At 40.1% G+C, this 26,053-nt stretch overlaps 1 protein-coding gene across 11 annotated transcripts in view; it reads right to left on the reverse strand.

The window, feature by feature from the left end:
• Positions 1 to 8,951: 8,951 nt before the first annotated feature.
• Positions 8,952 to 26,053, reverse strand: part of esrrga (estrogen-related receptor gamma a) — a 247,058-nt gene continuing 229,956 nt past the window's right edge. For all 11 annotated transcript variants that reach the window (XM_048535444.2, XM_048535439.2, XM_048535445.2 and 8 more), the window contains 2 exons: positions 15,015 to 15,284; positions 8,952 to 11,968 (listed from right to left, as the gene is read on the reverse strand). In XM_048535444.2, coding sequence (XP_048391401.1) covers positions 11,724 to 11,968; positions 15,015 to 15,284 — 515 coding nt within the window. In that variant the 3' untranslated portion in view covers positions 8,952 to 11,723. The remainder of the gene's footprint in view (positions 11,969 to 15,014; positions 15,285 to 26,053) is intronic.

Here is a 26,053-nt window from a genome sequence, read left to right on the forward strand (position 1 = left end):
TCTCTCTCCATATCTAAGCGGCGGCCATTCACCTGAAATTTTACCTTAGTTGTGGCCACTTTGGGACCAGTATTTAGCTGGATTAATTCTTCATCCCTGTCTTGAGGTGGCTTTGCCTTTCGGCTTGGGTGGTACATGTCTTGCTTGTTTTGGTAACCATGTCTGGGACTATGAAATTTTGAGCACAATACAACAGCTGCTAATCGCCTGCAGCATCTCAACAGTTTGGCCTCAACCACCTTCTTTCGCAGAGAAATCCACAAGTACACTAGTCTCTGGGTGTCACAGTTTCTCCTCACCTCTGCTCCCAAAGGCCAATCCGTTATACCATCAGCCTTCTTCACTGTTTACTGGACCTGCATGTTTATTTTCAGTGATGTGTGTACAAGGATGCCCAGATATCATTGCACCATCCCTTTCCCAATATACTGCTATTCAGAGAATAATCTGCCTGCCTGTTTTTGCGACGATAGTGGATAACTTCACATTCACACAAATTTCACTGCTTCTGCTATTTTTTTGACCAGTTGTCTGACTTCTCCACATCTCAAGATTCTCTGCATCCTCCTCACAACATACCCTGCTACCCAGCTTTGTGCCATTTAGAAACTTTGAGATCTGATGCAGAGTCACAGAATTGTAAAGAGCTGAAGATACCTTTTGGCCCATCAAATCTGCACTGACAAAATCTACTCTTATTCTACACTTGGCCCATAGCCTTGAATGCTGTTACATTTCAACTGCTCATTCAAGTACTCTTTAAAGATTGTGAGATTTCCTGCCTCAGCTACCCACCCAGTGCAGATTCTCATCATCTTCTGGGTGAAAAAACATTCCTTAAATCTCCTTTAAACCTTCTGCTTTTCACTTAAAATTATGCCCCCTTATTATTGGTCCTTCAAACAAGAGAACAGCTGCTTTCTCTCCACCCTGTCCATGCCCCTGCTAATCTTTTATACCTGTACAGGTCAACCACATCCCCCGCATCCTTCTCTGCTTGAAAGAAAAGAAACCTGAGCTCTTGCAGCCTGTCTTGCTAGCTAAACTGCTTCATCCCAGGTATCACCCCAACGAATCTCCTCTGCAACCCCCTCCCATCCTTCCTTTAGTGCAGTGACGAGATTCGTGCAGCAGTCCAGCTGTGGCCTAACCAACATTTTGTTCAGTTCCAGCAAAATCTTTCCACTCTTATAATCTATGTCATGACTGATAAAGGCAAATATCCAATATTCCTTCTTTACCACCCTGTTCTGCTGCCTTCTGTGCACAAGTATCCCAAGATCCCTTTGTTCCTCTGAACTTCCTAGTGTTCTGCCATTCAATGAGTACTCCCTTGTTTTGTTACTTCTTTCAAAGTGCACCACCTTATACATTTCAGGGTAAAATTCTGCCTGCTACTGATCTACTTATCTGACTAACCTGTGTATTATCTGCATGTAACCTAAGACCTTCGTCTACACTATCAAACTACCCGTCCAATCTTCATGTCATCCGCAAACTTACTTATCATCACCCCACATTTTCATTTGTATCATTTATTTAAATCTCAAGAAAGAAGGACTCCAGTACTGATCCCTGCAGAACATCTCTGGACACCAGCCTCCAACCACACAATCAGCCTTCTACCACCATAAGCTGCTCCTACCACTAAGCCAATTTTGAATCTAGCTTGCCAGGTTACCCCACAATCCATATGCTTTTATCTTTTTTGTCTGTCTCCAGTGTGGGGTCTTTTCAAAGGCTTTGCTGCAATCCCATATACCCTCCTCATCTAATCATTAATATGTATTGTGAATAGCCAGGGTCCAGGCACTGATCCCTGCTATATCCCATCAGCCATTGCACAAAATACCTGTTCATTCTCACTTTTTTTCTGTCAACCAGTTCTCAATCTATTTTAGTACTTGACCTCTAATCCCATGTGCTTTAATTTTCCATGCTAATCTCTTTTGTGGGACCTTATTGAAAGCCTTCTGAAAATCCAAGTAGACCACATCCACTGGATCTCCCTTATTCACTCTAGTTACATCTTTGAAAAATTCCAGCAGATTCGTCAAGCACAACTTCCTCTTTATAAAGTCATGTTGACTCTGTCCTGCCTTGTCACTATCTTCTAAGTGCTCTGCTACTACATATTTTATAATGGACTATCCCATTTTCTCCAATACCCATGGTCGCAATCAGTCTCTAATTCAGTGCTTTCTCTCACTTCCCTTTTTAAATGGTGGGATTACATTATTTACCCTCCAATCCAAAGGAACTATTCCAAAGTCAAAAAATAATTGGATGATGACCACTAGTACATCTGCTATTTCTAGGGCCACTTGCTTAAATACTCTGAGAGGGAAGTTATCAGGCCTTGGGGATTTAGCTGCCTTTATTTCCATTAGTTTTCCCAACAGTGGTGGAAGACTTCAGATGGTCCTGCAGGATGACCTTTAGCAGGCCTGTAAGTTCCAACTATGAGCTTACTGGCTGGCTGTCAGGTAACAGACAGGCAGTGGCAGTGACAGTGTTGTGAATATGAATGCTGCCTTTCTGTGAAAGCACTTGAAGCAGGCACTGGCTTTTCCCCAGGAAAATACTTCAGCAATCCTAGTCATCTGTAAATGGACAAGAATGTTGCACTGTAACAATTCCATGCAAACCCCTCTGCAAACTGCAATCCACAGTCATGACAACAGCAATCTGAGCGTGCACTCTAGCATTTAGTTTGAGACAGTGAGTACTGACTGGTTACATTGACTTAGAATCTGAGACAACCACCAGATGCTGCATCATGCCTGGATCCAGAAGTATGTGAACGGTAGTTCTGATTATGTTCTCAAGGACGTTTTGAAATAGTCCGGAAGAGGAGTCATCCTGGACTAAAAAAAATTTTCTGTTTCTCTCTCTACAGATGCTTCATGACCTGCTGAGTTTTTCCAGCATTCTCTGAGTTTGTTTCAGGTTTCTAGCATTCACAGTATTGTGCTCTTATATAAAATGTGTGAATGGCTATATCACATTCATATTGCAAAGGGTGGGCTACAAGTTGTGTACAAAGCCCTGTGCAAGATTGGGGCTGGACTCCACGTACATTGACATTGATGGCAGGATTTCTGGCAGGCCTGAAAACACACAACTTTTTTTTTGTAGGCTGGCCCTTTGCAATACTCATTTGAGTCCTCTGAGCAGAATGTGTGTGTAACCTCATTCTCTGGCCCAGCTGCCCTGGCTCAGGCACAATTTGTCAGTAGATTTCATCATGTGTAAAAGAATCTTGAATCTATCATCTCGGCTACACGCAGCATGTGTACCTGAGCTGATGGTGCAAGTGTGAAACTTTGAAGACAGAGCACCAAATAATCTTCATAATCTCGGTGGTTTTTCTTTACTGGCAACTGTTGGGTACAAGAAAGGAAAAGGGCAAAAAGATTGTGTTACAGGGATTTGGAGATGGGGGAACGGCTGGCATTGATGGTGATATAAAGTAAGGGGGAAGATGAAAATGATTTGCAACTTACTTATGAATCAGAAGCCTGCGTGGATAAGGGAGAAGTGCTATGTGAGAATGAGGATTAGGTGTGAGGATACCGTCGTTTCAATGGATTTGGATTTGCTGTCGGCCACAGCTTCAGGAACAGTCATCCTGACGCTGGCTGGCACCATCTCCTGTGATGGGCTTAGAACACGTGGGTATACAGGGCACCTCTCCGAATATCTCTCATCACTTCTGGATTTGTGACACTTTGACTTGCAAGGGAAAGAATAGTGTATATGAGAATCCACAATCTATGAAACTGTTGTGGCTGTTATGGTTGAATAGCTAGCAGTGTGGAAGCTGTGATGTGTTGATGTGAGACTTGCAGCAGTATTCATTTTGGTGAAGTATACAAATGTCAGGCAACAGTTATGATTGATTGAGCCTGATAGCTGATGAAGAGGCAGTGATGAATTGTTTAGTGTATAAGACAAGTGGCGCAGGTGACAGGGTATTCCATTTGAAGATGCACTCACTGACCTTTACCATTTGTGTGTCTTCATTTGAACTTCTAGAGGACTGCACTTACATCTTCCATGTTGCCTCCTAGCATTAATCTCTGCTTTCATTGTCTTTTGATCATATGTCTGGACGAACCTGTGCTCCTCCAATTCACACACATGTCACGGCTACAGTTCTTACGTCCTCCTTCCACTAGGGCATTCAGTGCAAGATCTGCTACTCTTTGAGGCAGATCTTTCAAATACTGAGTCATACTTTACTTTTTCCTAAGTCAAATTTACTTTCCACTCAAGTAACTACCAGTTTCCAGTTCAGTCAAAATGGAACTCCACTTCAAGAGGTACATATCGACACCAAACGGTCAGTGTTTTAGGTGTCCTACTGATGCGTTTAGTCAATGCTTCTTGTAGTCAATGTTGGTTATCAACCAGATGATTAGCCAACACAAAGTTGGCATGTTGTTTGCATTAAAATGAAAGGCATGAGTTAATTGCCCATAATAATCCCCACACCTAATTTATTTCCCTGCTTCTTGCTAATAGTATATGGCAGTTTGTTTTAAGAATGCATAAATATTAGTTTTAAATGCTTTATGCATTAAAAGTGAGAAATTAACTTCAATCTATAGAACAGTCATATTGTTAGCTGCAGCCTGTAGCACTGGATGCATTACTAAGCAGATAATTGATGGGAGAATAGATATTTTGCAAGGTTGAAAATTACGCCAATGCCTAAACCTTGAAGGAATCTGCATTGGATCTGAGGGACACACATCATTTAACTGTGTAAGACGTGGTCAATTCTTAGCACAGTTATCAACTACTGTTCTGCTTTGTTCGTAATGCTATGAGGCACTTATAATGCAACTTTCCTGTACAATTTTATCTCACCTCTTAATACTCAATGTAGTTAAATTACATTTTTTCTTTATTGCATTAAAAGTCAAACTAGGGTCTGCTTACTATTCACGAAAGGCCCGAAATGTCAGCTTTTGTGTTCCTAAGATGCTGCTTGACCTGCTGTGTTCATCCACACTTTCTTATCTCGGATTCTCCAGCATCTGCAGTTCCCATTATCTCTGCTTACTATTCAGTTCTGAGGGTCACTGGACCCGAAATGTTAACTTTTTTTTTCTCCTCCACAGATGCTGCCAGACCTGCTGAGCTTTTCCAGCAACTTTGTTTTTGTGTCTGCTTACTATTATTTACTTCATAACAACTGGTGTACCTTGGATCATATTTTGAATGATTTTAATAAAAGTTCTTTCCAAGCTCTCTGGTTCAAATAAGTTTGGCTCAAAGCTGTTCTCATGCATTTAAAATGTCAAGAATAAATGTGTAAATAAATATTAGATTAAATGTGTAAGAGCATGTGACAATGTTTTCTCTGCAGAGCGAAAAAAGAATAAAGTGGATATTTATTACTTTAATTGCCAGCAATTTGTTTGTGACAAATGAGGATCATATTGTACATGAATATTGATACATACTCATACAACAGATTTTTTTTAAATGCTAGTCATTTTCATTTGAGGAAACAGGAGTCTGTATGTTCAATGAGAATACTGAATTTCATTAATCTTTTCGATCCTTCTCTTCCTAAGAGTACATATCACTGTCAATGAAAACAAATACTCAAAAAGCAACATTTTTTTAAAAAAAAGTCCTTTAATTTTCTTAAAAAGAGTTACGTTTTTGTATAAATTAAACACCTACTTTTCAATCATCTTATTCTTTTGATAATTGACATCCAATCATCTCTAACACTGAACGAATTAGGACAGATTATATCCACCCAGAGTTTTAGAACAGCTGAGATCACTCAAAAACGTAATTCATAAAGACAACATAAATAAACCTTTTCAGGTTGTTCGAGATTTTAATGGAGTACTTAAAGTCAGGATAAACACCACGAGAACTTCTGTATTGAATGATGAAACAAAAACACGGCAATAATTCAACCACATTGAACATCTAATGTGCAGTGGGAGTAATTGTCATTTTGGGAACAGGTGGAAAATTGGCAGGAGAGGGTTAACTTTCTGTTACACAATCCGGAGCATGTGTGTTTCTATTGGCATGAATTGTGCCACCCGTCTTCTCGATTCTGACTAAATCTACGCACACAGTCACCCCAACCTACCCACTTGCCATGGTGTTGGGTAGTGCTCCCTCTGATCTCTATGGATGATTCCGAACAGCTTGACTTTAATGGCCAGGCAGCTGCTTTCCATTCACTTCTCGGATGTTTTGATCAGGAAGTCAGCAAGCAGAATGCCAATGAGGCCTGGCTGTTAAAATGTTTTATATTCCTTTTTATTTTTCCAATAAAATTAATGAAGAGAAGAAAATGCATTGCATAATAGTTAGGTGGAAGGCTACAGCCAAGAATATCCAGTTCTTGCAGATAAAAAAATACTGTGACAATTGAAGCTATGGGGTGGTGGCAGGCACGGAGTTGCATGCCAGTGAGCTGTTGCGGAGGTTGGGGGGGACGGGGTTGGTGTGCGCAGCGAATAACTAAAAAAAAAGATAATTTCCTGAGTAACTGAATGAAATAAATATTCTGATTCCTTAGACACAATAAAACGTCAGAAGACCCTCATCCCGAAAGCAAGGGTGTGGACACCTTCAAGATAGCATTAGCAACACCCACCTATCCTAAGTAATCGTTTTTAGCAAGAGTAGCCCATAACAACTTTGTTTGGCATTTCACCAGATGTACCAGGGTCAAAGACATTAGTGATTTTTATTTCAATTCTTTAGCTCTGAAAGGAGCCTCCCAAATAAGAAGATTGACTCATTTTAACATTGATTACTAACATCAACCTAGAACAGGAATGACTTCTAAAAGGGAGTTCAAGAGTTGGCATGATAATTGATGGAAGTCTTTCAGAGCAATTAAGGGCCAAATTTCTAACAAAAAAACCCTGGGATTCCCCCTAGTAAGTTACCTTGATGTGCAGTGGATTGGTGGAAAATTCATTGGTACTTTCCTGAGCAAAGTTTAAGGTCACAGAGCCATAGAGTCAGAGGTCGACAGCACTGAAAAAAACCAGCCCTCTGGCCTGTCAAAAACAAGGACCTACTTAGTGGCTATTTATTAGAAAGAGCCAAGGGGTTATGTGAATTTAGTATAAGAAGGTTGTGTCCAAAATTCCAAACTCTTCCGAGTTGGAGTAAGATTTTCATCCTTCTCCAATCCAGGAAGTTTAGGTCATCAATATTTTTAGCCCTAATGAAGGATCAAACAAACCTCACAAGTTAAGCAGAAATCAGACATAAAAGGTTAATGCAGTGACTATTTCTGAAGCATGGAATTTCCTGTGGCTACTTTGCAGCCAATAAGTTTTAAGGTTTAAAACATGGGCAAAAAAGAACGTTGCTAGAAAAGCTCAGCAGGTCTGGCAGCATCTGTGAAGGAAATAAACAGAGGTAATGTTTCTGGTCCGGTGACCCTTCCTCAGAACTGAAAAACGAAACACACCTGAAATGTTAACTCTTTTTTCCTTCACAGATGCAGCTAGACCTGCTGAGCTTTTCCAGCAATTTTTTGTTCCTGATTTACACCATCCGCAGTTCTGTTTTTATACAGTTTTAAGGTTTCGCTGCCCATCTACTTGTCTCCATCTCTCTCACTTTCTCTTTGTAGCTATATAAATACAGGAAGTTTGAGACATTGATGGAACAGTAAACAGCAACTGAATATTATTTCCAACTGTCCTGAAACTGACTGATCAAATTAACTGATCATATATTAATCCTCATTAAGTTTACCTTCGCACACTGCCACACACTTTGGATTTAGGAATCCTGGTTCTTCCCTGGCAACTACTGCACATTTTTGGGGGTGACAAAACCTTCTGCGAATATAGAAAAGTAGAAACTTTTTACAATAATGACCGTGCCATTGGTGCTTTCTATTTTATTCAGAATGCAGTCAGATTCAGTGGGCAGCTAGTAAAGTGGAACATACTCATAAAATGTCAGTGTTGATAAATTAGATTACCAGAAACAGCAATAAAAGATCTGATACTGATTTTAGATAACAAGGTGTAGAGCTGGACAAACACAGCAGGCCAAGTAGCATCAGAGGAGCAGGAAAGCTGATGTTTTGGGTTTCTGAAGAAGGGTCCAGACCCAAACCGTCAGCTTTCCTGCTCCTCTGATGCTGCTTGACCTGCTGTGTTCATCCAGCTGTACAACTTGTTATTTCAGATTCTCCAGCATCGGCAGTTCCTACTACCTCTGACATTGTTTTCTACTCAGAGCTAGCACTTCTTGTTGTTTCTTTGTTTTTGTGAGGGCATCAGTTTTTTTTTAATATTCATCCACCTTAGGAGCAAATTATTGCAGATGCTGGAATCTGTAGTGCAAACAACAAATGCTGGAGATCAAGCATTAGCTTGCTCTGTCTCCACAGATGTTGTCTGACCCGCTGTGATCTCCAGCATTTGCTGTTTTCAGTTCACTCCATCTTAGTTGCCTTCGGCAGCATGCCACTGAGATTGAGAGACAGCTCATCACCAAGGCTGTCCTGAAAATGCACTATCAGTGGTCTGATAATGTTGCCACCGCCTGCCTGATTTTCCCCTCCTCTTTTGTGGGTGGCACTTGATCAGTAGTAGTGAAGGTCAGGATTCAAGTCAGAAGGAATCTGCAAACTCCTGTCTTGGGGTCTCATGGAACATCGTACTCCAAAGTTTTATGCTTCTGTTTCAAAGCATCACAGCAGTTTTGAGATTACTTTCAGATTGCAGTGATATCAAAGCAAGATATTAAATCACGATCTGAAGTCTGAACAAAATTTGGCCACAATTAACGCATTCGTGCAAATCAGTAAATTCTATTATTGGCTGTTTAGAGTCCCTTTATAATGGGGCTTTCATAACAAAACATAAAACTCAATTCCAATTTTGTTGAGCTCTGTGTTTCCAAAAAATACACATTCTACAAACTCAAGCATGTAAAAGTGGAAGCTTGTTTAATATTGCTCTACCATCATCCTGAAAGGCATAATTAGAGTACACATTGGAACTGATTAAAGTTACAGAATCATTGTCTCCTTTTGCATTAACAATATATACAATATAAAATAAATACATTTACACAAATGGACATTTGTCAGAGCACACAGTATGATACACGTCACAAAAATATACAGTTGATTGTTTACAGATGTGAAGCACAAAGCTTGCCTAGACCTACAGACATGGTTTTTCACTACAGGTTAAACTTCAACTCCTGGTATTTGTAGCTTTTTTAAAACATTTTTCTGCTTTTAAACTTTGCATGTAAGACTGCCATAAATTGTTTGTAGGCAGGTAAACACAGATGCATAAATAATTTAAATACAATCACCAACACCCAACATTCTGTTCTATATAAGAAAAATAGCTGTTTATAATTTTTTCATATTATTTTGAAACCTGTCTGTTCTTAAAATGCAAATAGTGGAATAAATATTTGTTCTGATTGAAATGCAAGTGCAACTGTTGAAGAGTCACACAATCATATTGCCATAATTAAACAGAAAATAAAGATAATCGTAAAGGAAAAAAGAAGAAAAAAAACAGATACAGCTTAAAACATAGAACCTTCATTTTAACTATCTCATTTTGCTGATCTGAGCATTGATAAATGAGATTTTGCTGCTGGTTCTAACCATAAGCATGAGCAAAATAAACCTTAAATCCTTCCCTTACACTCCACAGAGCTAAGCTCCTGTTACTCAAAATCAGCACCTTACTCCCAGGAGTTGGATTTTTTTAAAAGGGTCGTGCCAGTTTCTTAGTTCCCTATTACAGCTATAAACTTCAAGTTATTGACCACCTGAATGAGCTGCTAATGATGAATAAAGTCTAGAATCACAGTACAGTCAATTCTCTACTGAGAAACCACAATCTACTATATAGTCTCGTACGGCTAATGATACACAGTATTTATAGCACAAGGTTGATGCATACCATCAACCTTTTGTCTTTTTTTTGTTCAAAGCACACAATGTAGCAGTAGTTTGGGAAACTTGTCTGCACCAAAAACTTGTAACGACACAAAGCTGGTTTCAACAACCATTTGAGATGTTTGAACATAGCTATATTTACAGCATTTAAAAATTAGACATTTACCTATTGTTTGGAAATATTCAAATTCTTTTCTAAGATATACATTGTTATTCTACAATAAACTGTTACACAAAATATCCCTTTTTAAATTAATGATTTAAATGTGTATTGTTGGAAGAGATATTTGTTCTGATTCTTAAACTATTTGTTCTTATTATTAATAGGAGCAATCTTATCACCAGTAAGGAATAGAATACACTATCTCCTGAGGAATTTTACATCCATTACTGTCTCTAATTCTACCCTGTGTCTAATGCGTACAATCACAAGAATCTAACACCACAATAAGAACAAGACAACAGTCTTTGAATTCAACTAAAATTAGAAGAACACAGCAAACATGAAACATTGCAAGCTGAACTACAACATTTTTTTTTGTTTCCAATACATGACCTCAGGTTAGGCTCACAATCTTTGATTACATAAGTGTACACAGAAGAGGATGTCACATGGTACAACAGGGAGCAGCTATTAATACTGACATTTGAGTACTTGGTACAGGTTAGCGCCTTCATTTGTTTTAAAATGTAGCAAATGTAGCTTTTAAGGGGGAGGAAAAACATCTGATTAGTTGCTAAATCAAATTTACACCTTATCAGTCATGTTTTGAATGGTTAATAAATATGCTTGTAAAGTACATTATTTTACATTAGTACCATATTTCCAAGGTATGCTGGGGCAAGCTAGTGTATAATCTTGTTGCATTGGATTCAATTGTCAGATCAACTAGCCTATTAATAAAGGTGTAATCTAATTGCAATAATGAACTTGAAGCTATGTATTACCTTGTGTTCAAGAAGTTGAGGATTTTGACTGAACTGGCACTCAACATAAATTGCATCCATAAAAAGTATGCACCTTCTCATTCACTATTGCTTAAGATAAATTCACAGATTAATAAAATGGCTGTAGTGGTAAAGCTGGTACAAAAAACCCATAAACAACATCAACAACAAAGGTTTTAAAAAAAGTTTTGTTTGTTCTTCATAACTGTCCATCGTTTTTCCAGCCAGCAAATAAATGCAGTATTTTCAGTATTGCGTGACTGAGTAAAGCTTACTATTCCCTGAAATAGACATAGTTCCTAACCTAAGAAATATCTGGAAGACTTGAAAACAATTAAGGAATTAAATGGCTGTAACTGATCTAAGGTGGAAAAAATGCAATGAGAAGAAGCAGCCAATGCAACACTGCTCCGTTGCTTAATTACAGACTGTTCATATGGAACCTAACACTGCATTCAGTCAATGCGCTGTACTGCTAGGTAAAACAGTTGTCAGTCTGAATCCTTTGTTGATGGGGATATTTCTCTTATTATTAGTTCAATGGCATCCATATTATGGATTCCCATCCTTTGGCAGGGCTGGCTTCCTTCTCTCTCTTCATTTAGAGACCTCATTAAAAAGTTCAACAGCAAAATCTGCATGAAAAAATCCTAGAAGAATGAGAAGTTGAAAGCTGCTTCACAGTCATACTGCTAAATATCAGTGCAGTTCTGTTTTCTCACTTAAACACTACAGTTAACTTTTGTCTGGTTCAATTCCTACGTTTCTTCCCTTTGCTGTGGCCTAACCCATACTGTGTGGTTTCACGGGAAGGCCGTGGTTCCTCTAGTCAGACCTTGGCCTCCAGCATTTCCAAGAATAGTTTGTGCATGGGAACTTTGCCTTCCAGTTTGATGTTGTAGAAATGCTGCACAGCTTTGGTAGAGGTCTGCCGGAGAAGAGGGAGAGTCATCAGTAGCTTACCAGCACGGCGTGGATCTTCCCCATGCTGCCCAGCTTCATAGTCCTGCAGGGCCTCATGCAAGACATCTTGCAGCTTCTGAACAGCCTCAACATCTTCTATGTGCATTGAATCTGTACAAGACAACATGAAAACTCTGTTAACACGACTGTAGTGAAAGAAACACAAGAGTTCATATGTATTTTGACATTATAAAATGTTTAATTTATAGTTCAAGTACTTAATGTTTTAGCATTTTTAAAATGTTGGTCAGATACTTGTACTTTACTACAAGTTTATACAGAACAATTCCAACCCTCAAATAAAGAAATAAAAATGACTCTTTCACTCAAGAGTTCAATATTGGATTGTATTCTATAGATTTTAATTGCCTAAAACCTGCCTCCGTTGTATTTTCATACAATAACCAAAGTATTTACAAATGTACATTTTATAATTTATGTTCTGTTAATTATCCTTGTTAGCCTGGACCCCAAAGGATTACCCAAGAAGAAAAAGAAATGTCCTCAAAACTTACTTTCCTCTATCAATGATATGATGAAGCTTACTTAAAAGCTACAAATGGACAACAATGACAGCAATTAACAGGGGCCAATACTGTAATTTATAATCAATGAGGATCTAACAGTGAAATGACAAAATAAGTTTAACATTATGATTGAACAGATGAAAATAACATTCTAAATGGAACAGCTTTCAGTGAAGTGAAGCAAAACTAGCTTTTAATTTGAATATCAAGGGTACTTCCATCTGTATTAATACTTTGCTTTCATATTTCTACTGCAATGGATAATTAAGTTCTGTATTGTTTCCAATTTATTAAACATTTATTTCAGTGAGCTGGGGTTTTTCCCCTTTCATTTAAACATGTATTTCTGCTTGTTTTAAAGACTACTTCACATGAATCAGCAAATTGCATATTGCAAAATATTATGGACTGAAATTGTGAATAAAACTTGGGGTGCTTTCCTCAATCTGTAGTTTCTAAAATATGAAGATTGGCATGCTTAATCTTCTTGCAATATTTTATTTTAGATTGTAATTGTGTATGATAGTTCATTTTGATGTATTTGCAGCATCCCAGGACAGGTCCTACTGGTTTGGCTTGATTGTTCCTGGATTGTTAAAATCCACTATTAATCAGATACCCTGGGATCTGAGTCCGAAACAGTTGAAGCCTCACTTGATGACGCCTAAACAGCATCTTAGTTTGGCAGGCAGAACAGAACATGTATAAATGTCCACCATACACAGACAAAATCAAATCAGAAGGTAGGTTCATGTTTCAATGTTTCAAACCAGTCTAAGAAAGAAGGCAAGAAAATGTATTGGTTCGCTCAATTTACGGAGTGCAGAAACATCATGACAGCTGATAGCTTTCTGCTCCCAACTTATTCTTGTTCCTTCATCAGAGTAGTAAAGTGCCAACAACAGTCGCTGAGACAAAGAGAAAAAGTGCAACTTTTTGTTGAAACAATTTCCCTCCCATCAATCTGGGAATTTGCACATCAATATATGAGATGAACTGTTAATTACAAAATCAATTAAAAAATAATTTTCAAAACAGTCACGCTTTGGTTCTCTGGGGTACAATTTGGCAGAAGGTTCATCTCGGACCCACCAAATCAAGAGCTGTCATCCGAAAATAAGCAAAAGCAATCTGGTTTTTCATTTTTCAGCGTGGCTGAGCCCAGCCTGAGATTGATCAGCACATATGGCCTCAGAAAACAAACTGTCAATACCTTGAATGCTGTAGAATTTGAACAAATGGCTGTCCTCCCATTCAGCTACTCATTGCATTCCATTTAACAGATTTTATTGACAGTTTCCTTCTTGTAATTAAAGAGAAAACTACTGGCCGGCAACCAAGATAAAGTTCAAAGATTAGGTCAAAACAAAAGAAGGCAGGGGGAAATAGAGGGACATGGCGTGATTGTCAACGGTACACAACATCAGAGTTGTTATTGACATACAGGTAGCTAACGATCAGCATGTTATTAAAGAGTGATCTATCATGAACTTTATGCAAATGTTAAAGTGCCTAAAGACCACGATAAAGCATTGGGGAGAAGGCAAAGAACAACAAAGCACAAACGATTTTATTCATGATTCATTCCCAATTGCTTCTGCACTTTAAATTCAAATCTGGCTAATGTGCATACTGGAAAAGTTAACCCCTTTTGTGCTGGTGCTGTTAATGCATTCATGAGAAACAAAGTTTGCTTTTCAGATTTTTAATTATAGTGAAAATGCTGAAAGCAAAACTTTGACGCACTGAAGACAGGTTGTACTGCTGTTACACAAGATTGAAGCAGTGTGCAGTATGCCTGACTTCATGAAAATAGCAGCATAATTTAGTTTTAAGGTGTTAGGAGGAAGGTATAGAAGAGACGTCAGAGGGAGGTTCTTCACCCAGAGAGTTGTGAGCGCATGGAATAGTTTGCCAGTGGTAGTCGTGGAAGCGGAGTCATTTGTGACATTTAAGCGACTGCTGGACATGCACATAGACAGCAGTGAATTAAGGGGAATGTAGGTTAGGTTATTTTATTTTTGGATTAGGATTATTCCACGGCACAACATGGTGGGCCGAAGGGCCTGTACTGTGCTGTACTTTTCTATGTTCTATGTTCTATAATTGTAATTACTGATATCACATTTTCATACACATTGTCAATTGTTTTTTTTCCAAACAATGAATACTTTGGCAATTGAAACAGAATGCATTTGAAATGCTCAGCAGGTCTGGCAGCACCTATGGAGAAAGAAACAGAGTTAATGCTTCAAGTCCATTATGATTCTCCTTTGGTAATGTACCTCACTTCTGAAGAAGAGTCATATGTGACTCAACATGTTAACTCTGTTTTCCTTACACATATGCTGTCAGGCCTGCTAAGTCTCTCCTGCACCCTTGGTACTATTTCAGGTTTCCAGCGTCCATAATTTTTTGCTTTGATTTTAATTTATTCTTCGGCTTATCGTAAAACATGAAACAAGTATTGGCTTTCCGCTACAAAATAAGTGTATGTTTAAAGCAAAACAGGTATCCTTTCCTTTTCATGGATGAGTTTGCCAACATAGAAGGGGTTAAAAGGGTATGGGGAGAAGTTGGGAAAGACATTGACTTGTTGAAACTGCATACAGTCAAGCAAAACTGCCAACCTGAATTAGCGAGCGCTATAGCTTTCAGGGTGACAAACTCTTCTTTCTCCAGCTTCATGCTCTTGTATTTCTTTACCAGCTGCAGTATGGCGTTATTCAAATCAAGAAGCCCAGCTAACTTTGACTGGTCTTCATCCATGATGTAGTCTTCGGCATATACCAGCTCATCCTCAAAAGACAGCGACCTGTACACAATCCCCAAGATCAGAATCTCCATCCAGGCACTCTGGAGGAGGCTCATCTGATCAGCCAGAGATAATGTGGAGAATCCTGGAAAGGAGAGAGAAAAAAGAACATAACAGCATTACAATATCACATGTTGTGGATGTTTATACCTAAGATTATGAGATACAGCAAATGGTTTTCATTTCTTCAATTTGCTGCTAAAACAGAAATCCACAAGAACAAATAGCTTATTTGCTCTCAATATTGTAAGGGATTTCAGTTTGGATGGTGGGGAAGGACGCAATTGTTTTTTTGTAGCAAGTAGGGGGGAGGTGTGTTGGGAGGCAAGGTAAGAAATCCTGAGTTAATCAAAATAAAGATTCTGATGCTTGTGGAGAGAGAAGTAAATGAGCAGGGATTGCCATTTCTTTGATTAAATGCTGTAAATCATGGTTTGGCTCCAAGGAAACTTTATAGGTTTTACTACAATCTCATTTTGCAGCATGACAAACATTTCAAATTTATTTTGTTCTGTCAGTGTTATCACATATTTAATATCACATTAATATCATGAAATTTTAATATATATTACTCTACTGTACTGCTCTGATTAATTGTTTGATGATGCAAACATGCCAGTAAGGACTTCTTATATTCTTGCAGGGCAGAGGTCATTATAGGATCATTCTGTCTTACTGCGGTGAACTAGCATTCTTTTTGACTGTGAATTTCTACCTATTTACCCTGTTGCAGCCTGAAAACTATGGCTCCTGAACATCATTCAGTTTAAGCTAGTGGCATAAATGAATGGTATCATTTTTTGACCGTTATGATTCGACTGAAATGTTGATCAATAATTGCTTGGCACCACAGAAGCTAAATATTGTTAAAAGGAGAGAAGAAGTTGAAGCTTCTCGTTTTGCAGCAAGATAAAAGTTTCAATTTCTTGTCTACTTTGTGCAATGTTGGAAGTCTGTGAAATGGTATCTAGACACAATGGTTTTGACGTTCAATGTAAATGGGTAAATGTGAGATTGAAATAATCATTTCAATCTTTTTCAATCTGCAAACAGGTTTTACACAGAAAATAATTTCTTTTCTATAATATATATGCGAATGACACTGCTTTTATAATTGGTGAGAGAAAGTTAACATTGGTGTGATAGAAGAATAGCAAATCTGTACTGTTTTACCAGGGGAGGAGGAATTTTAAAGCATCTGTTCAGGTAAGGCTGTCACACTAAAGGCTTCGCTACATGAATCAGTTTGCTTCTTCCCTGTCTAACTAGAACACTAATGACAAACAGCTCATTATATGCCTTTCAGGCTATTGTTTATACCAGCTATGGACTAATTTATTATCTCCTCACTGTTAAGATCTACATCTTATTAACTGTACAAGAATAGTTTACAGCCTTTGAGGTGGTTTTTTTCTGGCCTGCCAATGGTCTGCAACGAAATGCCAATTGGCAGACCAGAGAAAAAGCACTTAATAAAATCAAAGGTGATTAGCGTGTGTGTGTGTGTGTGTGTGTGTGTGTTGTGTATACATGCACATGCTCACACACATTTGAAGGGAGTGGGTAAAGGGACAGCAGGTAACAAATTACAGCCAAACTGTCAACAGCCTAACTCACGGCCAACAACAACACAATTGTTGAACATACTTGTTTATTTTGCTTTATCGAACAACATTTCTAAGATCTGATGAAGGGTCTAGGCCCGAAATGTCAGCTTTTGTGCTCCTCTGATGCTGCTTGGCCTGGTGTGTTCATCCAGCTCCACAGTTTGTTATCTCACATTTCTAAGAAGATCAGGTTTTCCAATCCTGGTACAAGGAGGACCACCATAGTTCACAGAATACAAAGGTGACGCAAAATATGTAAGACAACTCCAAAATGTATGTTCTCTTGCCTATATTTAATGTACGATTGTGTCCATCCCTGTTTCAGCGATAACATGCTGTATTCACAGAGGTAATCAGCCTAAATTTTTCAATTCACAAATGGATGCTTTACTTGCAGGTACTTTACAAGGTTCAAAAGATTAATCAGGTGATATAGGTTTAGTTATGAAGACACCCCGGTGTTTGAGACACATCTGCAAACAGCGAACAACAAAGGTAGTGACAACTAACACCCACACAGATAGTTCACTTTTATACTCGCTCTATTAGTCAAACTGCACTTTTGAAGTGATATTTTGAGGCTTTGAAGATTTACTTATATGCTGACATCTACAATAAATTGGAAGGTCCTTGAAAATTGCATAGGGATCACAATGAACAATTAACCTGGGCTCACTGATTACAATGCAGGCAGCATGTCAAATTTGTGCTGCCTAGTCATTCCAATTATTTCAGTGACCAGCTAGCGCAGACCTCTGGACACGTCAGCTAGGGAGCCGATATTGTGGTTGTCTGGCATCGCTTGAAGATTGCTAGCAATGCATAAAGCTAGCCTGCGCTGCTTAAAAGGGTATTATGGACGGAACAGGTTCAGGCCGTTTTGCTGGAAGTGCAAGTGACCTGTGAAACACTGACTAATGAGAGACAGCAGGCTTTAGTGTTCTTGGGCTCTGCACAGGAGATGGGATAGCCTGTATGCCAGGCAGCCCTCCTGATACATGCGCAGAGGCTTGTGGGAGGAAATCGCTATGAAGGGCACTGTCAACAATCAGCCTGGAGAATCTGGATGTACTGTCACCAGAAATTCAATGGCCTCACAAGATTAGCCAGGCTCAGTGAATGCATCTTCAAACGGCAACTATACTTCTCGTCTAAGATGGGTAAATTCACCACTCACAAGCAATTAACAGTCTCCAATTATTCAGATTCATAACTGACACTCACAATTTTCACCTCACTCAATCACGCACTCACCTCAGTGGACAGCAAGGATACACATAGATCCCACTACAGAGGGAACAGCATAAATTCAGCTTGATGCAAACACAGTTGTGGACTGCAGTATGTGGAAGGGGCTTGCAGGATAAAGACAGCAATGCAGCGTTCTGTCCTTTCAGAGACAAGTTGTTGAGGTGTTGTCCCGGAGGAGTGGAGAAACTTCCCTGGAGCATGAACCTTTCAGGAAGGTGACATTCATCCACTTAACCGTGCCAGCCTGACACCGGTCATCCAGTCAACCTAGATTACTGCCATCCATATCAACATGGTACAATCCAGTGCAAGGGCCAGAGCTGGCTGAGGTTATTCCCCAATACTATCTGCAGGCCCCTGCACTGCAAGTCAGCAGCCTTGCACCAGTCATTCTACAGCCACTAGGGGAGCACGCATAGCAGGACCAAAACACGCAAACAGACACAAGAGATGGCACTAAATCATTGCACAAGGATCAGTCATTGACTTTGCCCTCTGCCAAATGAGACCATTAAGCGGTCAATTAATGCTTACTAAAGGATCTTATCCTACTGCCAATGGCACTAACTCAGTGTGTTTGCTTGCTGACTCCCAGGCAGGATTGCAGAGTTCCTCATACAAAAGGATTTGATGCTTGGCTGAGGAACCAAGCGTCACGAAGGAGGGGACCCTGCCATTGCTATTGGCACCCCTCTCCCACATTGACTCCTTCCCACCAGTTGTGCTTGGGTCCGTCCTCAATTGAAGATGCCAGGTGGGGGTAGCACTGAAAGCAGTCAAGGCCTCTACATGGCAAAACAGAATACTGCCAGTGGCCTTTTAACTGCCTGAGTGGCATAAGATGAAAACGTCTCTTTTTGGTGAAGCCAACATGGGGGTTTCGTAAACTCTGTAAGATTCTATCCAAGGCGTAGGACCTTTGGTTATTGCTGGGACATTGGGATTCTAGATACTTACTGGTATCTAGAGCCTGAGATAGAGTGCGTATCAGGACCCAATAATCAGGGTTCGGAGCTCTGGAAAAAAGTAGGTGGAGGGTGTCATTGTGCGCAGGTCACATTCGGTGCTGTTGTGCTCAAGTCTAGGACCAGGAAACAGCACGTGACCAGTATGGTGGCAATGAATGCTATCCCAGTCCTTGCCGGTATCACCTCAAGATGGGCTTGCTTTGGACACTTTCTAAATTGCCTCTCCTCTCTCACTTACAATGCCCTTGCTCCTTAGTGGCTTAACAAATTTCTGGTGGCAATAAAGACTTTGCCTTTGTGGTGGCGAGTTTGTGCAACATGCAGAGGTCCACCATAAACTTCGACATGCTTGGGAGCAAAGGACTTCTCCTGAGCAGTGCAGGCAGCAGAGTATTGTTGCAGCATTCCAATTGTCCGTTTCATCATATTTCATGTGGCAGCTCTGATTCCATTGTATGAATGTTGGCCACGCGTGTGTGAATTACTCAGAGTCATCAGACATTGCATTAGTATAAAACCCATGTAGTGGTGCAGACTGAACGCACTGACGTTACCTTCGGAAAACTTGGTACTGACCTGTATACTTTGCTGCCTATAATCGTAAACCAGCCAAACAGTGAGGGAGTAGAATCCCTCCCAGATTTGGTATAGTGTAGAATTGACATACAATTCCTGAAAGGCATTAGCACCCCATATTAGAGGAAGCTTTCAAGCCTTGCAAAGCCATCAACTCATTCCATCTAATGCTCTTTGGTAAAACAGAATGAACTACAATTAGCTTTCATGGATTAGAACCTCAACTGTGCATAATGCAACTGTGGATAATAAACTCTGGGATGTTGCAAACATCTCCAGGTCTAGCCCGGGAGGAGCCAAGTTTTTATAAATTCATCTGTGCAGCTATCTTCATAGCCAATCTCAATGTAGTCTTGCTTTGCTCTGTGACTTCAGTTGGGAGTGCAACAGGTAGCATATTTCAGTGAGGCCAACTTAGTGAAGTGCAGATTCCTTTCATATTTCTTCTTGCTGAGGTTCAGTAGGAGAAATGCTGCTTCAGTACATTGTCTGGACAGGGTATCCTGCTCTTAGCCCTTCTCCCTCTCCTCTTCCTTCTTCCAGAAGTCTGTCCTGCTCTGCCTAGTCTCAGTTCATTCTCCTGGTCATGTTGTGTGACGAATGGAATGTATACTAGTGCATCCATGCCTAGAAGCAACTGGGTTTGTGCAAAAGCCTTGAAATGTGACCAAACATAATAGAAAGCACTGAACAAGCAAAAGTCAGAATAAATTAACCAGCAACTAACCTGGAAGTAGTCGATTATTCCTTTGGCGAGCACTATTGGTTGTCTTTCTGTAAACAACTGCAGGTTCCATGTGAGATTATGGAGGAACTACCAAAGTGTTGAAATCCAAAATAGCAGGTTTGGGGGCAAATCAGCATTGCATTCTGGGTAACGCCATAACCTGCCCTTTCTGTATACATCTGGCAGCAATTTCCTCCATTCAGCAATGTGGCTGCCAACACCATTCACCACACGAGTGAGGATGGTGTTTTGGAATTCTCAGCACATTTGTATTCCCTGAAAATTCAGCTCAAATGATTCTGATTTTTCCTACAGTAACTTTATCTGAAATCTGCACCATAAGGTCTTCAGACATAACATGATAACACTGCAAGCGTCGTGATGGTTTGCTGCCACGTTGTTTGGTAATATTGAGGCATTCACTTTTCAAATTCTGAAAGATTCTGAGAAATATTTTATAATCGGAGCAGAACCTGCGAATAAAATTACTGCTTCACATCTGATTTAATGGGATATGAGAAAGGGCTAATTTGTTGGTTATACACCCTGAGTACTCAACCCACCCAAAAGAAATACCAGATGCATAGCCTGCAGCAGCTCTCTATGATGAAGCCTTTTCTCCCCCTACCTAGACAGTGCTGTTGGTAAATAATTAGATTTACACATTCCCAATCTACACACATCTTCAGTCTAATAATTAAAAGCAGGATGATTAGTTTATTGAGTGGAAGGAGGAACTTTTTTTTATTGAGGCCTATCAATGATTTTATCAGGACAGCACTTTTACGGTTGTCATGTGGGCGCAGGCATCCAATTTTTCTTATCTGACTGATTAATACAAACGCTGTTTCAGGATGCATTAATTAACAGATACAAATCTACGTTCTCATGAAGGGATCAATAAAGAGAAGAAAAGAGGCATCAAAGTGAATTTAGTGCTGATGATGGAGAAGGCACTGTATTGACATTTACGTGTGTGGAAACTCCAAAGTCTCCCCAGTTCTGCTGCTGGCCTCAGCAGCGATGCTAATGCTAGCAGCACTTGTCTAGCACTTTCGGAAAGGTGAAGTGATGTACATCAGTCGGCCGAATAAGTGTAAGCATTTCAGTGTCTGAAGGGCAAAATATATATGCAAGTAACAGTGTTAAAAGGCACATCTATTTTAGAAAAAGGTAAACACATTTTGTTTTAATTAAATTAGCTTTAAGATAGGATAACGGTACAATTCAACTGATAATTTGGAACAACAGCACTGTTTGTCTATTTATCAGCAGGCTGGCTGCTTGATCATTCGGGCTATTCGCCAATCGAGTAGAATAGCTATGAAACATAATGTTTGTGACACGGGGAGATTAAAAAGTTTACCTAAGCTAGTCCCCCATATACTGTCTTTCCTCTTGCACAACATGACAGGGGATAAACTGGTAAACCCCTGAAAGCAGGCATTGTGATCAAAAACAGAGGTTGCTGGAAAAGCTCAGCAGGTCTGGAGCATCTGTGAAGAAAAAAAAAATCAGAGTTAACATTTCAAATTGGTGACCCTTCCTCAGATGCTCCCTGGTGTGCTTTTCTAGCAAATTCTGTTTTTGTTGCTTTTTTCCCCCAACATCTGAAGTTCTTTTCTGCTTTTATGGGGATTGCGATGTGTGGTGAACCGCAGACAGCAGGCAGCACAGCAGTGTCATGTTATCTGCTCATTTGTTGGTGAGGCCATCACTAACTGTGCTGTTCTTTGGCTGGACACCCCATCAGGGTGGCACTGTCATGGATGACAAGCACCGCTTAAAGTTCAGCTGCAACTCTTTTAAAGCAATGATGGGATATGGCTGGAGTAGGCACTGAGAATAATGGGTTAAAACAAAACATTGAAAAAAAATAAGGAATGCTACCAAATAGGGGGAGTGAAGCTCCAAGATTTTCAGACTGCATTGGTGAAGGAGGTGGGTTAATGGGATTCTCATAACTCATTTCCACCTTATCCCCTAATCTCTTTGGATTTACAAGTCACATTTAATATAAACATGCAACTCTCACCTTCTGCTACCCTTCCTGACTCTCAATACCACAAACTTATTCTCATTGCTTTTTTCTTTTCCTATGTATCTTATACTTTCCAGTATCCAAGAATTGCAATTTGGCCAGAAAATGATGGACCAGCAAGAAGCAGCTTGGTGATGAAGCTATGACAGCATCATTTAAATTCACACACAGCCCCCTGTGCAGATATGGACTCCGCCTTTACCCTAGCAGATGGACTAGAGTTGGAATCTGCATGTACTGAGACAATGGGCACGAATGGCCTGCAGCAAGGGCAGATAAGTATAAACAACTGGGCTCTTTGTGGTGCAGTGGTAGTGTCACTACCTCTGAATCAGAAGACCTGAATTCAATGTATTAGCATCTTTGACCAGGTTGCTAAAATATTTTTGCTTGCCAGTGGATGAAGTTGCAGAGAGGGAACTCAGGACTGTAGCATTCTTAGTTGAGGGCTTTGATGGGGTAGCATTTAGGAGAATGCTTAGTGTATTTAGGAAACCTGAAAGAAAGCCTGCAGCTGATGTGAAGGATCTTAACAAAATCCCGCACCATTCTGGCTCACAGCTTTGCACAGAGCTTGGAGGTCAATGACCTTTGCTCAGTAATGGAATAAGCTTGAGATATAACAAGTTTCAAGCAAGTACAATGGTAAAGAATTGGGAACTGGGGTAAGAAATGGTAAGATCTGTGGTCGGGTGGATCATAGGAGAGATTAAACAACCAAAGGAATGATGGAACAGATAGCTATGGAACAATCAAAGAAACAGAAGTCTAAAATGGTGAGATGCAAATCTTGATGTATCAGTTAAGGTTCTTTGAAACAGTGGAGGAAGCCAAGAATGGAAAAGCTAAGACTGTGAATGAAGCAGAGATTAAAAATGAAGAGCAACTGGAAACTTGGGGACTGACAAGAAGAGTCCTACAAAGCATTGACAGTCACAGCAGTATCACCAAGAAGTGCCATCTGAAAAATAACTGAGGGATTAATGATCCAAACCCTGTGGAAATCAGCGTTGAGTCTGATGACTAAAGTGCCTAATTGAAAGATGACACAGTGCTCCTTAAGCTTACAGGAGATTCATGGTACAGGGTAAAACGGTCAGTGATACTTCTTTAGCATGCTACGGTTGTCGAGATGTAGTCCCTTTGAAAACTTCAACCTTAAGTTCTGCTACACTGATCAGCTTGACTATACCTCCTCCTCAAGATCTACCAACAGGTCTGCCCTGACAGATCCACCATTTCAGTATTCTCATGATCCACAGAATTGATTTCTTCAAATTCTCGACTCTATTTTTCTATTTTTTTTCTCCCCTATCCAGTCTTTCCCCACTTATGAACGCAATGCTTCCACTACTTTCCACCAATTTAGATATTTCCAATTTCTTGGGCATTGGCATCTCTCTTTCATCATTAATGTCAAATCCCTGTACACCTTACCTCTCCCCCGCCCTCCCAGGACAGCCTGGGAGCCCTGTTTCCTTCCTGATTACAGGCTAACCGGATCCAATCTGGCTGACTTTCTTCAGGCTGGCTGTTTCTCCTCCCACCCAGAATCACAACAGATTTCCCTTTGTCCTCACCTTCCATGTTGTTAGCCACCATATTCAACACATCAGGATTTACCACTTCATCCACCTCCACTGTGACAATCACAAAACAATCTTCCTCTCCTCTTCCCTTTCAGAATTTTGGATGAGCCACTTCCACTGCAACACATTCTTCCACTCCTCATTCACCCCTAAGCCATTTTCAACCTTACTCCCACAGCCAAGGCCCAAATCTATCCTTCCAGATGAAAGATTGATTTAAACACTGATGGGATGAATGTTTTGTAGGACCCCTCTTTTCAGTCCACAAGTGCATCCCAAGTTTCCAGTTGCTCTTCATTTTTAATCTCTGCTTCATTCACAGTCTTAGCTTTCCCATTCTTGGCCTCCTCCACTGTTTCAAAGAACCTTAACTGAAACTTCAAGATCTGCATCTCACCATTCAATTAGGCAAGTTATGGCCTTCCATATTCAACACCAAATTCAATGATTTTGGTTTATTTTCAGGTAGCAGCTATGGGTGACGACTCTGGAATGCTTACATTTCTTCCAGGTCTGTCTCTCTTTATTTAAGCCCTTACAATCTCCTTTTGCTTTGTGCTATCCTACCATTTGTTTTTTTAAGATCTTCTGTTTCCAGCCAATCAAACAAGACACCCTAGTCTCCTGGACCCTGTATTTGCTAAAAACCTGTCACCACTCTAATTCTAACAAATAATCAGTTAGTGGCCTGAAGCATTAACTTGGGTTTTCATTTCACAGATGCTGTCTGACTGGCTGAGTATATCCAGGGCTTGCTGCTTTTACGGTAGTGTCTGAAGGCAATGCAGCAGTCATTCAATGTATGAGAGCTGCGATAGGATCTCACACTGCCATCATTCAAGGCTGCACTTTCTCTGTCATGCAAGCTTAACCATCATGTCTGTGGATTACAGTGCAGAAAGGTTTTTGCAGTTTGCCTTTGCAGCCCAGCAATCTTTTCTCCAAACGATTACCGGGATCGCTGAGATGCTCTTCCAAAAGAATAGCAATGATCACATGGAACTCAAACTGGCTTTCCCCACTCAGGAAAACAGTAATTTGTATGCACCCTTTCCTAATCGCTGCCCATTCCAGTTACTCCATCAGCGTCCACCTCTCTGCTAGCTAGCTCCAACTGCTGACATCAAGATGAGAAGGTACAATCCAGAGCTGGACCTCTGAAGTCCAGAACTGTGTCAGGTCATCTTTCAAGATCACATGTAGTTTGCTCTACTGAAAATTCTTCCATCAACTATGTTGTAGTCACCGGGATAGCACTATGTAAATGTCAAGGACAAGCAAAGGCACAAGCACATCAGGCACTGAAGGAATGCACAAGGATGATGCATTGCCTCTTGTATGCAATAAAAGATGATTTTATTTAGAAGCTTGCTTTGGAATGTTTATTTTGTGGTATTGCATGTTGGCCAAATAGATTTTGCTATAATCAGTGACAGAAGGAAGACAAAGCAAAGAAGTGGCAGTGAATGGGAGATTGGGGTGTGATTAATGATACCACTCTTGGACAAGTTCTTCCTCAGCAAACTGAGGAGAGGGAAGTCTGGGATGCCTTCATACGTCCTCTGCCTTTTCCTCCTCCTCTTGTTCCCTCTCCTGCCCCTGCTGCTTCCCAGGTACTCACTGTGCTGTTGATGGCATGGAGCATCATGACGGGATGCAGCAAATCACCAAAATAATTGAGATCCATTTGACTAAATACTGTTGTCGAACTGTTAACGGTGCTTTTTTAGTATTTCCACATCTTATTACTAAAAAATATAACGTTTAACTTTCTAACTTTGTTTCCCTAACATTTTGTACCTGGGTACCTTTGTACCTAAAAGGGCACCGTGAGTGGTGACTTGTAAACTTTTCACTGTACTCATGTTGGTACGCGATTATAAAGCAAATTCAATAGTGAAGGGTTCCTCCAGAGTGGTCTAGTAGTCCAAATGTTGTTTCCGGCATATCAATGGAGTGCTCTATCACATTTGAGTAACAGAATGGCTTTCATTGTATGTATGCTGCGTGTGTGCAGAGATTGTGAACCTGCATCCTCAGCTGTGCTATTAATAAATAGACCTGGTCATCTACCAGTCAATGTTTGATTTGCTGC

This window comes from Stegostoma tigrinum, chromosome 9 (genome assembly GCF_030684315.1).
Source record: "Stegostoma tigrinum isolate sSteTig4 chromosome 9, sSteTig4.hap1, whole genome shotgun sequence".
In the NCBI taxonomy this organism is placed as follows: domain Eukaryota; kingdom Metazoa; phylum Chordata; class Chondrichthyes; order Orectolobiformes; family Stegostomatidae; genus Stegostoma; species Stegostoma tigrinum.